At 46.9% G+C, this 12,795-nt stretch overlaps 2 protein-coding genes across 2 annotated transcripts in view; one reads left to right on the top strand and one right to left on the bottom strand.

The window, feature by feature from the left end:
• Positions 1-9,152, bottom strand: part of DDX31 (DEAD-box helicase 31) — an 83,954-nt gene extending 74,802 nt beyond the window's left edge. Inside the window, exons 1-3 of the mRNA XM_075560580.1 lie at positions 8,871-9,152; positions 914-1,176; positions 731-806 (exon numbers count right to left, since the gene is read on the bottom strand). Coding sequence (XP_075416695.1) covers positions 731-806; positions 914-1,176; positions 8,871-8,966 — 435 coding nt within the window. The 5' untranslated portion in view covers positions 8,967-9,152. The remainder of the gene's footprint in view (positions 1-730; positions 807-913; positions 1,177-8,870) is intronic.
• A 475-nt stretch (positions 9,153-9,627) lies between these two features.
• The window catches only part of GTF3C4 (general transcription factor IIIC subunit 4), a 28,302-nt gene continuing 25,134 nt past the window's right edge, over positions 9,628-12,795 (top strand). The window contains exon 1 of the mRNA XM_075560581.1: positions 9,628-10,119. Coding sequence (XP_075416696.1) covers positions 9,763-10,119 — 357 coding nt within the window. The 5' untranslated portion in view covers positions 9,628-9,762. The remainder of the gene's footprint in view (positions 10,120-12,795) is intronic.

The raw sequence follows: 12,795 nt of genomic DNA, 5'->3' as shown, positions 1-12,795 counted from the left end.
TCCCCCCCACACTTAGGGACATGTGGCCATGCCTGGAGACATTTTGGGTTGTCACAGTGAGGGGTGCTACTGGAATCTGGTGGGTAGAAGCCAAGGATATTGGTACATGTCCTACAGTGCACAGGGCAGCCCTACAACAAAGAGTTATCCAGCCCCAAATATCTATGGTGCTGCTCAAACCTGTGTGTGAGAGCACACTCCGTAAACAAGAAGGGGCAGGTAATCAGGACTGCACGTGCAACGGAGACCAGGACTATCTAAAGGTGAATGTATTTTTTACCTCTCATTCCTAAGTCTGGAAACCCATTAAAATATTAAAAAAATAACAAGGTGCTAGTTCATTTGCAAGAAATTCATGTTAAAATGGTCTCCTTTTCCCTTAACATCAAGAAGCCAGTTCAGCCCCCTCCCCTATGGCCACGGTGGCATCTACCACCAGAATGGTCTCACTGCCATATCTAACAGACAAGGAAGCCACCTAAAGTCCCGGTCCCAAAGGGGTCTTGAGTCTTGAGTTCTTAAGGGGAAAATACAAAATGTTGGGAGGCAGTACACAATTACCCTAGCAAAGGGCACTGTCCTAGAAGGGGAGCCTATCAAATGGAATCCTCTCGGGGCGCTTGGAGCAGAATAATCCCTTTCTCTTCCTAGAACTATCCTTTCACAGACATTCTGAACGAATAAGCCTACCCCCACCCCCCAGACATATCAAGCCCTGAAAAGTACTTACTAGATGTGGATGGAGGTCCAGTTCATGAAAAGAATCTGAAGTAAACACCTTCTCTTGTACCTGCTTTACTGCAGGTCTGCAGAGGACAGACAAAAACCCAGTCATCAGTTCCGACATACAAAGACCACAGCAGAACACACTGGACTCCTTTCAGTCCAGCAGGCCAGCCGAATACAGACATACCTGTGGAGTTCTGGAATCTCAGGGTTGTTTTTAAACAGCGATGAAGTCTTAATGCACGGCTTCTCCTCCTGGTTCCCGTTCCTGATGCCAGCAGAGTACTTCTTTGGAGAAGCTGTTTTCTGTGCCTTCCCCCGAAGAGTCTTTTGAGTTTCTGGGACACTGGTTTTCTTGGCTGCGAACGATGGTGCCTCACGCCTCTGTTTCACCAGAGGAGTCTCGCTGGCTGTGGCTGCGTGGTATTTTCTTTTGGTCGCCTTTGCTTGCTGCATTGTTCCCCAAAGGAAAGATCAACAGCGATGCGTTAGTCCATGAAGACAGACCGCAGAGTGAAGCCTGACTGCCCACAGAATTGCATCTCTTCCTGCAGGGATCATTATGCCCCATATGTCAAGCAACAGTTTAGGGTTTGCAATCGATTTTTTGACTCGGCACCACCACTGCCACCCCCACCTACACACACACACACCTCATTCATCTCACTACACCTCACCCACCCTGTCTTAAATGCTAAAGTAGCTAACCTCAGGGTGAGGATCCAGAAGAGGCTTCTATTTGGGGACTGAATGTTAATAAGGACATCTGTTTTAAGTCTGCGCACTACGTCAATTCTGAGCTCTAGGACTGCATTTGCGCAAGCACACAGAGGAGAGGAAGTGAATCTTGACTCCCTCCGAACAAAGCAAGCCGGTGAGTCCACGTGCAGGTAAGAAGCCCGGGCCGCTGTGTCCTCGCCGATGCCCAGGGAGTGGAAGCCTTCATCCCTGCTTTATCCCAGTGTGCTTGGATCCCTGTCATCCTCTCCCCTCAAGCTGCTCCCAGATTCAGATGGTTTGGAGACAATTCCTACTCACAGTTCCAATTCCAAATGAGAATTCTGCTCCATCCATCACTTCTTTCCCTCCATCCAACTCTCCTTGCCGTTCAAGACCCCATCTGATCACTGACTACAGGCTAGCAAACCCCAGCCCACTGCCATCGAGTTGACTCTGACTCATGTAGGACAGAGTGCAACTGTTCCATCGGGTTTGCAAGGCTGCGATCTTCACAGACGCAGACGACACCACCTTCTCCACAGAGGGCCTGCAGAGTGGAGTGTTTTCTTGCTCACATGAATATGGCTCAACGCAGGATGTGCACACTTCCCCTAGAAGAAATACCAGATTCCTCCATCTTCTGTGACTTTCTCGTCCTAATTACATAAAAAGATACAAATCTCCCATAAGTAGTCTGTGCTTGAGATTCTGAAGTTTTGGTTTCTCTTGGAGTCTCCTGACTACTGTTTAAACACTGGCTTGCTTTCCCTCTGTCGGCACAAGAGTTAGTGCTTTCTGGCGGCCATAGGGGACCCTTTAAGTAACTCAAGAAATACAACTTCAAATATCTAATAGTAATAGTCAGTACTGATCCACTTTCCCCAACAAATTTGCATTTGCACAGTGACAAGTTAGAGAATTTAAGTGTAATGGAAGGGATGAAGTCCAGTTTTATGCCTATTGATTCATATGCAAGGTGGTATGGGAGGGGCAGATTTAGTGATCATAGCATGAAGAAAGAGCCCTCGTGCTCTTTCCTGGTGGCATAGTGGGTTGCACATGGGCTGCTAACCACAGGGTCAGGAGTTTGAAATCACTAGCTGCTCCACAGAAGAAGATGAGGCTTTCTACTGCAGTTAAGAGTCACAATCTTAGAAACCCACAGTGGCAGCTCTATTCTGCCCCATCGAGTCACTATGAGTCAAAATTGACTCAATGGCACTGGTGTGAAAGAACCACAAAGCCCAAAAAGGTCCTCCCACCAAGTGCAGGAAGTCCAGCTGTAGGTTTTCTGCCAGAAGGTCTTGTAGCCTCTAGCTGCACACCTTCTCCTGAGACAGCCCTCTGTGTTCCAACCGTCTCTAGGGGTTAGGACACTGTTTCTGATATTCAAACCAGATCTGCTTCTCTGAACACCTATTACTCTTTAGGTTTGCACACAACAATCCTCCACACTATACAATCCATTTAAAAAGCATTTGGATTATATATTCCAAATATGATACAAACTTCAGGTCTCTTTCCACCCTGGTCACTTCTTATGGTCATGTCTCTGTAAAAGCTAGTACTGAGTCAATCACATTAGAGAGGCTTTCTATTGCTCTGAGGCTAAAATCCAAAATCTGCAACATGATGTATAAAGTCTTCCAGAATTTGGCCTCTATCCAGCCTACCAATCTCTGCTTTGCCTTTGCCACACTGATCATCCTTAAATTCCTGTTATGTACCATGGTCCTTCCCTCCTCAGGGCCTTTGCACACTCTCTCCCCACACCATGTCCTCAACTTCCCTGTGGCTGGCAAACTTGTTCGCTGGAGCATTCTCAGATGAATCTTTCCACCCCATCATGCCAAGGTCCCCTGCTTTGGACTCTCCTGGAACCTTATTCTCTGAGCAACACTCGACTTGATAAAAAGCACCGTATGTCCTTCATTGTTCAGCGTCTGTCTTCCCCATTAGCCCAACTCTAAATAGACAAGTACTGACTGAACACTACCTGAAGTCCCTGCATTGATCCATGTCTGGCACAAGTCAACACTCAAGAAATATTTGTAAGATGACAGAGAGATACGCGCAATGGAATTATCGATCTGGATACTACTCTACTGCACGCTAGCTCCCCCTGCCCCCTAGCTCCCTCTCGATGCCTGCAACCTATTAATTAAAAAACCCGATCACTCCACAGTTGTCACATTGCTTGGTTCAGAAGATACAAAGCTGAAAGCTCAGCCAGGCCCTTGAGGAAGCCACAGGCCAGGGAAAGAGACAAAGGTGTAAAACCAGGAATCCATACCTATGTTTGTAATATAGAAGAGGTATGTACAAAGGGTTATGGGAACACAGGAGAAAACCTGGCATGGCCTACAACAGGAGAGAGGAACAAGGAGTCAAGGAATGCTTCCTACAGTGGCATTTGAGCAGAGGGAGCAAAACATAGCTGGATCTATCTTAAATATATATACTCATACACACATTACATATGTGCATGTATATTGAATGGTAGCGGGTCACAAAAAAAGATCAACAAACAGGAGAGACACACTGCTCAACGGGCTCAGAAGTAACAGAACAATTGTGAGGATGGTGCAGAAGGGCCAGGCAGGGTTTTCTTCAGCTGAATCAACTTGACAGCTCCCAACAGCAACATTAAAGATCACCTGTACATCATTCAGCAAGTTATTGCCCTCTGAGCGTGTTCCCATCCTTGTAAAATGAGAGGATTACAGCAATGCCATGACTTTGATATTAACTTATCCAGTACTTACTATATGCTAGCTAGGCCATATGCTAAGTACTTAGATGAAGTATTTCCTTTAATCTGTACAGATCCTGGTATGTAGAAACACCGATAGAATGTATCCAAGGTGTGACAGACTGTATCCAAGGTGTGTTAGGGAGGGGGGTGGATGAGAGGGGAGGAGATGGGGCAGCAGTGGCTAGGTTCTGCCCAGATGATTCACCAGCTCAGGTTCCTGCTGTACCATTTACTAATTGTATCCTATTTGGCTCGAAAGCCCTATGTGGAGTGCGATTCCTATTTTGTTTTGTGTTTGCGCACTCCCACTCTAGAGGGGTACGTATGGGAATTTTAGTCTGAGTTACTCTCACTCAAAAATTCACAGCCATCAAGTTCATTCTGACTCACAGCAACCCTACAGGGCAGGGTTTCCCAGACTAAATCTTTACCGGAGGAGGATGTTTCATCTTTCTCCTGTGGAGCGGCTGGTGGTTTTGAACTGCTGACCTTGCAGCTAGAAGTCCAACTTGTAACCCACTATGCCAACAGGGTGCCTTTAGGGCAGTGGTTCTCAACCTTCCTGATGCCGCGACCCTATAATACAGTTCCTCATGTTGTGGTGACTCCCAACCATAACATTATTGTCCTTGCTACTTCATCACTGTCATTTCACTACTGTTATGAACCGGTAACCCCTGAGAACCACTGCTTTAGAATTACACTAGGGTAAGGCATAGTTGGGTGTTGTGTGTGTTTTCAAATCCTTCCAAATTTTTAACAATAAATTTGTGTTAACCAAAAACAATTTTAGAAAAGAAAAACACATCTATGTCCAGTGTTAGCTAGCAGAGTTCGATCTGTCAGTCTTTTAAAATCCAGCATATTAGCCACTCATGCCAAGTTCAAGCTATTGACAAATTTTGATTGCATATTCATAATTTTCATTTAAGACAATTGACAGGCCACTGCAGACAGCTCTCATCACCTCATTAATTAAACTCTTTTGGAACAGTGGCTCAAGGGCTCCAGAGCCTCCACCTTCATGAATTCACCTACTCAACACTGTTTCAGTAAGTGTTTCCAAAGTGTTCGTTAGGAAGCTTTGTCCTAACGAGACAATGATTCTACCATGAAAACAGGGGCCAATACTACTTTCATTTATGAAGAGTTCCTATGGGCAGTTCCGATGTCCTACAGGGTCACACTGGGTTGGAATGGACTCAATGACAGTGGTTTGTTGTGGTTTACGGGCCCTGATGGTGCTGAGGACTAGGTGCTTGTCTCTGAACGTGGGTTAGAATCCATCAGCTGCTACAGGAAAGATGTGATAATCTGTTTCCATAGACAGTACAGTCTTAGAGGTCTTATTGGGAGTTCTAGTCTGCCTTACAGGGTCACAGTGAGTGCACTGACAGCAATGGACTCAGTTCTTTAAAGTTTTCTCTGGGCCCAGACAATGGATAACTCCAAAACCAAATTCCCTGCCATTGAATTGGCAGTTCTGTCTTTTTTTTTAATGTACTTTTTAATTGATAATTTTAATTAATTTTTAACAGCCTATTAAAAAATCATTGTATTGGGGGCTAATACAACTCTTACCACAATCCATACATCCATCTATTGTGTAAAGCACATTTGTTGCCATCATTCTCAAAACATGTGCTTTCTACTTGAGCCCTTGGCATCAGCTCATTTTTACTCTTCCCTCCCCAACCCCCCTCCCTTACGAACCCTTGATAATTTATAAATTATTATTTTGTCATGTCTTACATGTCCAACATCTCACTTCACCCTCTTTCTGTTGTCCCTCCCCCAGGGAGGAGGTTATATGTAGATCCTTGTAATTGGTCCCCTCTTTCTACTCCATTTTCCCTCCACCCTCCCAGAATCACCACTCACCACTGGTCCTGAAGGGATCATCTGTCCTGGATTCCCTGTGTTTCCAGTTCCTATCTGCACCAGAGTACATCCTCCGGTCCAGCCGGATTTGTAAGGTAAAATTGGGATCATGATAGTGGAGGGGAGGAAGCATTTAGGAACTAGAGGAAAGTTCTATGTTTCATCATTGCTACCTTGCACCCTTCACTGGCTCATCTCCTCCCCATGACCCTTCTGTAAGGGGATAGATATCCAGTTGCCTACAGATGGGTTTTGGGTCCCCACTTGGCACTCCCCCTCATTCACAATTATATGATTTTTTTGTTGTTTGATGCCTGATCCCATTGACACCTTGTGATCACACCTCGTGATCACTTCTTCCATATGGGCTTTGTTGCTTCTCAGCTAGATGGTCGCTTGTTTATCTTCAAGCATTTAAAACCTCAGATGCTATATCTTTTGATAGCCGGGCACCATCATCTTTCTTCACATTTGCTTATGCACTCGCTTTGTCTTCAGCAATAGCGTCGGGAAGGTGAGCATCATGGAATGCCAGTTTAATAGAGCAAAGTGTTCTTGCATTGAGTAATTGAGTGGAGGCCCAATGTTCATCTGCTCCCTTCATACTAAATCTATAAATATATTCACACAGACCTATTTCCCCATTCTCATATAAAAATATATTTACATATGCATATGCCTGTATTTAGACCTCTAAAAATTCCCTTTGCCTCCTACTTGTTTCCTCTATTTCCTTTTACATTTCCTCTTGTCCCACTATCATGGCAGCCTTCATTTGGGTTTCAGTAGTTCCTCTGGGTTACATTGCCTTTGATCAAGCCCTAGAAGGCCTCTTACACCATACTCACCACCGATTTTGGATCACTTGTTTCTTTGTTCCTGGGTTTGTTAACAGCACTTCCTTTCCCCCACCTCCCCCTTTCCAGTGTCCCCCCTAGAACCATCGGTCTGTTGTTTTTCTCCTCCAGATTGTTTATCTGCCTATCTTATCTATATAGACCTGCAGAGACAATACTATTCACAAAAACAAGACAGAGCAAAACAAAGCAACAAAATAACAACAGCAAACCAACGACCAAAAAAAAAAAACGCCTGTAAATAGTTCAGGGTCTATTTGTTGATGGAGTCTGATGCAGTGCCATGCCTTGGCTGCAAAGTATTTTTGGTACTCCCTCAGGACTTTCTTGCTCTGCTCCCCTTGCTGTTCTGTGCCATGTCCTTAGTGTTTTGCCTCCGTACGGTGGGATCACATTGAGTACAATTCCCACACTGTGTCTCCAGTGTTGTCCCCTGTAGGGCTATGGGTCAGTGAGGGTTGTCATGTCTCATAGTGGGGCCGGCCATAAGGTTCTCTTTGTGCATTGGCTGCTCTGAGCAGATATATCATCCTCAAGGCTTGGTGGGGCAGGATGTGTGTGCTCCACTCTTTCTCCCCCCCTTCATTTGCTCCCATGTGCTCTGATCAAACATGTCCCTCTCCGTGAGCTGTAGCTTCAGAGTTGTCCTCTGAAGTAAATTCTTCTGAGGGCAGGGGTAGCTTGTCCACGTAGTTTGGATTGGGGCCGGACCCTCAGACCTCTCTCCAGGTTCCCTGCTTCATGCTGATATGTTGCATTCACATCTTGGAGCACTGGTTGAAGTCTGGTTCCTCATAGGAGTAGAAATCCATCTTCTTCCTCGGGACAGCTGGTGGTTTCAAACAGCTGACCTTGCAGTTAGCAGCCCAGCGCTTTAGCACACCACCACCTGGGCTCCCTAGACGATGTATAGGGTTTTCACATACATAACTACATTTAATCATTAAAGAAATCCTTCCCATTTTATGGGTAGTAAAAGTGAGGACAAAAGCAACTCGATGTCACAGAACTAACTCCAGGTCTACCCTACTCTAAATCAGATGCGCCTGCAACCTTAGATGTGTAGCTAGCTACCACACTGGTCAACTGAAGCCTATTATTAAACCTTAACACTTGATTATTACTAAAACTATGCAAGACCATGCAAGCAGCAGGTATTAGCAAATATAAACTCAAGGGATTTAAGCTTTTACACACTGGCTGACCTTAAGAAATTTTGTAAGGGAATGATGGGTTGTGTTTTGGGGGTGGGTGGAGGGGGATTGTAGTCTTCTAGTAATTTGTGACTTTGCAAATGATTTTCTACTAGGACTACTACCTTGTAGGCCTCCTTCAATCTGAGAATTGGGAGAGAGTCAACTGTTCCAGAAACCGGTTTTCTGTTCTTGCAAGGTCTCTTTCTTCTTCACAGTGAGGGAGTTATGCTGAAGAACTATATTTTCTTTTCTTCTTTCATTCCACGTGCACGGCAATCTATCTAATTTTAGGAAACTTCTGATTTTTGAACATTTTAATTTTTGAACCAAAATTCAGACATTTGAAATCTCTGACCCCCGTATTTCTGAACCTCACAACTCTGAGTAGAAAAAAGGTGGCTTAGAGAAGTTCAAAGAGTTGCCAGCTAATTGACACGACGACTAGGCCTCCAAGGTCCCAACTTCAAGGTAAACAGCATCCAACCCCTCACCCCCCCTTTCCAGGGTTCACATAAATAACACGGGCCAACTCCCCTACCTCGCTCCTCTCCCTCCTAGAACATCCGGTTAGACACACGCGTTTCTGAGCGACGCTGTCTGACCACTGTTTTTACACTCCATTTTAAAAAACAAGAACAAAACCCAAACTGGTCGCAGCAGCAGGCGGCAGCTCGCAGAAGGCGGCGAGGGCGGCCCCCGCGGGGGGGCCCGAAGCGAAGCCGCGTCGGCACTCACCCGCTTAGCCCGGGCCGGGATGTGTCTGAGGAGCTTCGTGGGGGCGGCGGCCTGGGCCTCAAACACGTTGAGGAGCACATCCTCAGCGGCGGCCATGGCTGGCCAGCGCGGAGGAGCTCCAGCCAGAAGGCGGGGGCACGGACGCCGGCGAGACCCGAGGAGTCCCGAGCCGCCCGGGACTTGAGATTGGGGTTCCGGCGCCTGCTCCAGCCCACGTGGGACGCGCGCTAGGACCCCACGTAGCTGCCCCCGCCGAGTCCTGCAGCCGCGGCCCCTTCCCGGGCCAAGGGAGATCAACACCAACAAGCCCGCAGGAAGTGATCGCCACCTCCGTGCGAGGCGGAAGGGCGTTCGTCGAAGTGCACCTGCTGGAAGGGCACCGACGAATAGAAAGTGACAACTCCGTCCCCCGGCTTGGTTTATTGTCGACGTGCAAAATTACGTTCAACGGGGGATGTTAACGCTTGTAAAGGCCTTTGAATGCTTTTAAGCAAGAACCTACCACCTGGTTACTGTTTGCTCTGCACCAACTCAGCCCTCGGGAGCGCAGTCTCCAAAAGGGATGACCCTTGGCCTGCCAGGAGGTGAATTTAAGGCCAGTCTCCCCTTGGAGGAGCCTTGTCTCTCTCTCTCTCTTTTTTTAACCCGCGTCCAACAGATAAGGCTTAGATTGGGGCCACAGAGGCGCATTTTCTAGACAGGCAGCTCCTCGGTCACCTGGCAGGGCTGGGTCGCCAGGCAACGGCGGGGTCCTTCCTGGCTCAGCGGCGCTCGGGGCCTGAGGGGAGAAAACGGCCGCGGAGGGGGCTGGCGGCTGCGGTGCGGTGGCGGCCACGGGGCAGCGACGTGGGGTTTGCGCGCCCGAGGATACGGTCTCTGGATCTGGGGGAAGATGTCCACGGCCAGCCAGGCCCGGGTGGAGCCCGAGACCGACGGGCCTGCGCCATCCGGGGAGGAGGAGGGAGAAGGGGGCGGCGAGGCGGGAGCGAAGGAGCCTGCGGTGGACCCGGCTCCCGGGCCCAGTGCCTCTTTCCGCCTAATGGTCACTCGGCGGGAGCCGGCCGTGAAGCTGCAATACGCCGTGAGCGGCCTGGAGCCGCTGGCCTGGTCGGAGGACCACCGCGTGTCGGTGTCCACCGCCCGCAGCATCGCCGTGCTGGAGCTCATCTGCGACGTGCACAACCCGGGCCAGGACCTGGTCATCCATCGCACCTCCGTGCCTGCCCCTCTCAATAGCTGCTTCCTCAAAGTAAGTGAACCCTGCGGCCCGGCCGCGGGAGCTCTCCTCCTTCCCGCGGCCGCGTCATCCGTCCCTGGGGAATCCCGGCCGGCGCCTGGCGCGGGGATTCCCCCACCGCGCACCCGGCGCGGGAGGTTCTTGCAAGTGGCCAGCGTGGCCACGTTGTTGTTGTTTTTTAAGGTTGAAGCGTGCAGCGTTGTGCGCCCAAGGTCTCGGATGACCCCGAGTCGAGTCCCGCCAATCCTGCCGTTACCCCAGTGTCTGACCGAGTAGTGGTGTGCTCCCTGAAACTCCACCCCCTGTTGACCCAACCCCAGACCTGCCTCCACCGTTGCTTCTATTGTCTGGGGCCTACTCCCCGAGGCCCTAGCTGGCTTTGTTTACCGTTTGGTGCCCTCCTCGGGCCTCTTTGGCTTGAAGTGGGAAAATCGGTCCTATACATTGTCTGAACTATTTTAGCGACTTTGTAATGAACGATCACTAGTTTCTCACTCTAGGCAGATGGGTGAAGTGCTGCATCTCCATGTTTATACTCCAGATTCCCTTTAGTAGCTAAATAAAACTCCGTGAGGTGTAGAATGAAAAATAAGGCCCCTAGAAACAGTTCATAAACTGCAAGTAACATGGTTTCTGGGTAAATGTAGAGCCTTCAGAACTTCATGGCACCTAAAGTTAGTTGTATTATCTCACTCGGCACTTTCAAAATCCGGTTTGGGTTTGGTTTTCCAAAACCGGGAACCCATATGATTCATGTTTGTTGTTGGGAAGTATAAAGGATTTACCTTGTTAACTTTATAGCTTTGTATGCCCATGTGTGCTTGTCAAAGGATATGTTAATAAATTAAGCAGATGCTTGAATACCCCTGTTTGCTCGGTGCTGACCTGCATCACGGGAGTGTACATTCTTTGGCAAGTCTAACAAATAATAATGTAGTCAAGTGATAAGTGCCTGGAAGATAACATGTTTGCCTGCAGAGAATGTGTTTATGTGAAAATAAAGGGTTTTTAAAAAAATTGTTATTCTCAACAGTTATTTCAAATATGAGTTCTTAGCTGTGGCTGGAGACCCTGGGTTCATGCAGTCTGCTGCTTAAGAAAGATTGGAGGTACCAGCCTGCCCACCCAGAGGTACTGCAGAAAGAAAGCCTGGTGATCTTTCTACTTCAACAACAACAACAAAAACGAGTCCCCGAAAACTCTGTGAGGCATGCATGGGGTTGCCATGAGTTGGGATTAGTGACATGAAGCTGTTTGAAGGCATGCACCCAACTTGATGTTAGATCATTGGCAAATTTGTGTGACCAAGCTCTCTAAGATCTTGGAGAGGATGTGATCAAATTGACCCAAGGTCAATCCTGAGGGTCTAGTAAGGAAGAAATTTTAAGAAGATTGAAAATTTCATTTGGTAAGGAAAAGGCCGGGGAAGTTGCACTGAGCAAATTATTTACATCACAACACTGTGCCTGCTCAGATTTTAAGGATAGCAAGGGCTGCCCCTACAAGAATTTCATTGGGAAACATTGCCTTCTTCACCCTCCTGTCCCGATCTTATTCCTTCAGACTTCTTTTTCTTAAATCCTATTGCCATTGCGTTGATTCCAACTCATAATGACCCCAAAGGACAGAGTAAAATTACCCCTTTGGATTTGTAAGACCAAATATTTACAGGAGCTGAACAACTGGTGGAGTTGAACCGCTGACTTTGATGTTAGCAGTCCAATGCGGAACTCCCTACACCAAAGAACATTTTTAAAATAATGTGACTAAAGCCCTAAAGATTGAATGTTGTGTAATTGTGGGGTGAATTGAAGAGGGAAGAGTCAGAGAAATTAAAACACGTCTTTAAACATGTATATACCTAGATGAAGTTTCTATTGAGAAACAGCAGCTTCACATTTTGATACTTGCACTACAAAGTTTCTGTGATTTTGTAGCAGTATTTTTGCTTCATTGTTTCATGAGCATTGCATGATTTGATACATTTCAAAATGTGACTGTGGTTGAACTTGAGGCAAAAAGATGATTGTTGGAACCAATGTTAAATAGGGGGTTAAGGGCTCAGGTTTTATATAGCACAAGACAGCAACCAAGCTAACATCAAACTAGTTGTGTTGAGTCGATTCTGATCCCAGCAGCCCTACGGAACTGAGTGGAACTGCCCCACGGGCTTTCCAAAGATACATACCTTTCCCCAACAGAGGTGGCTATTGAACCACCAGCTTTTCAGTTAGTGTCTGGGTTCTCAAGCACTGTGCCACCAGGGTTTCTTACATGAGGGTAAGCTAGATCTGTGCATTAAAGGGGATACTTAAACCTACCTGTTAGGGCTTTTCGAGTAAAAGACTTTACAATATGCATTTTCATCTTGCACACTTCCTTGAATACTAAATGTTCAAGGCAAAACAATAATAGTAATGCAGTCTTACAGATTATGAAGGAATCAATTCAGATTGGTGTTGAACCAGTGGGTATTTTTGCCATTCTGATAAAATTATACTCATTGCTTCCACAATTGTCTAACCAGTAATAGACAATTCTTATACAGCTCTTTAACAAATGATTTTAAAATCATGCATGAGATAGTGATAACTTACCATTCTTTGCTGTTTTTTGTTTTTGTATGCACATCACAGAATCAAGTGATTGACTTACTAGCTTAGGACGACTGCCTGGTGAATGAATGTT

The sequence above is a fragment of the Tenrec ecaudatus genome, chromosome 10, assembly GCF_050624435.1.
Source record: "Tenrec ecaudatus isolate mTenEca1 chromosome 10, mTenEca1.hap1, whole genome shotgun sequence".
NCBI lineage: Eukaryota > Metazoa > Chordata > Mammalia > Afrosoricida > Tenrecidae > Tenrec > Tenrec ecaudatus.
This window is presented reverse-complemented; position numbering and strand designations above follow the sequence as displayed.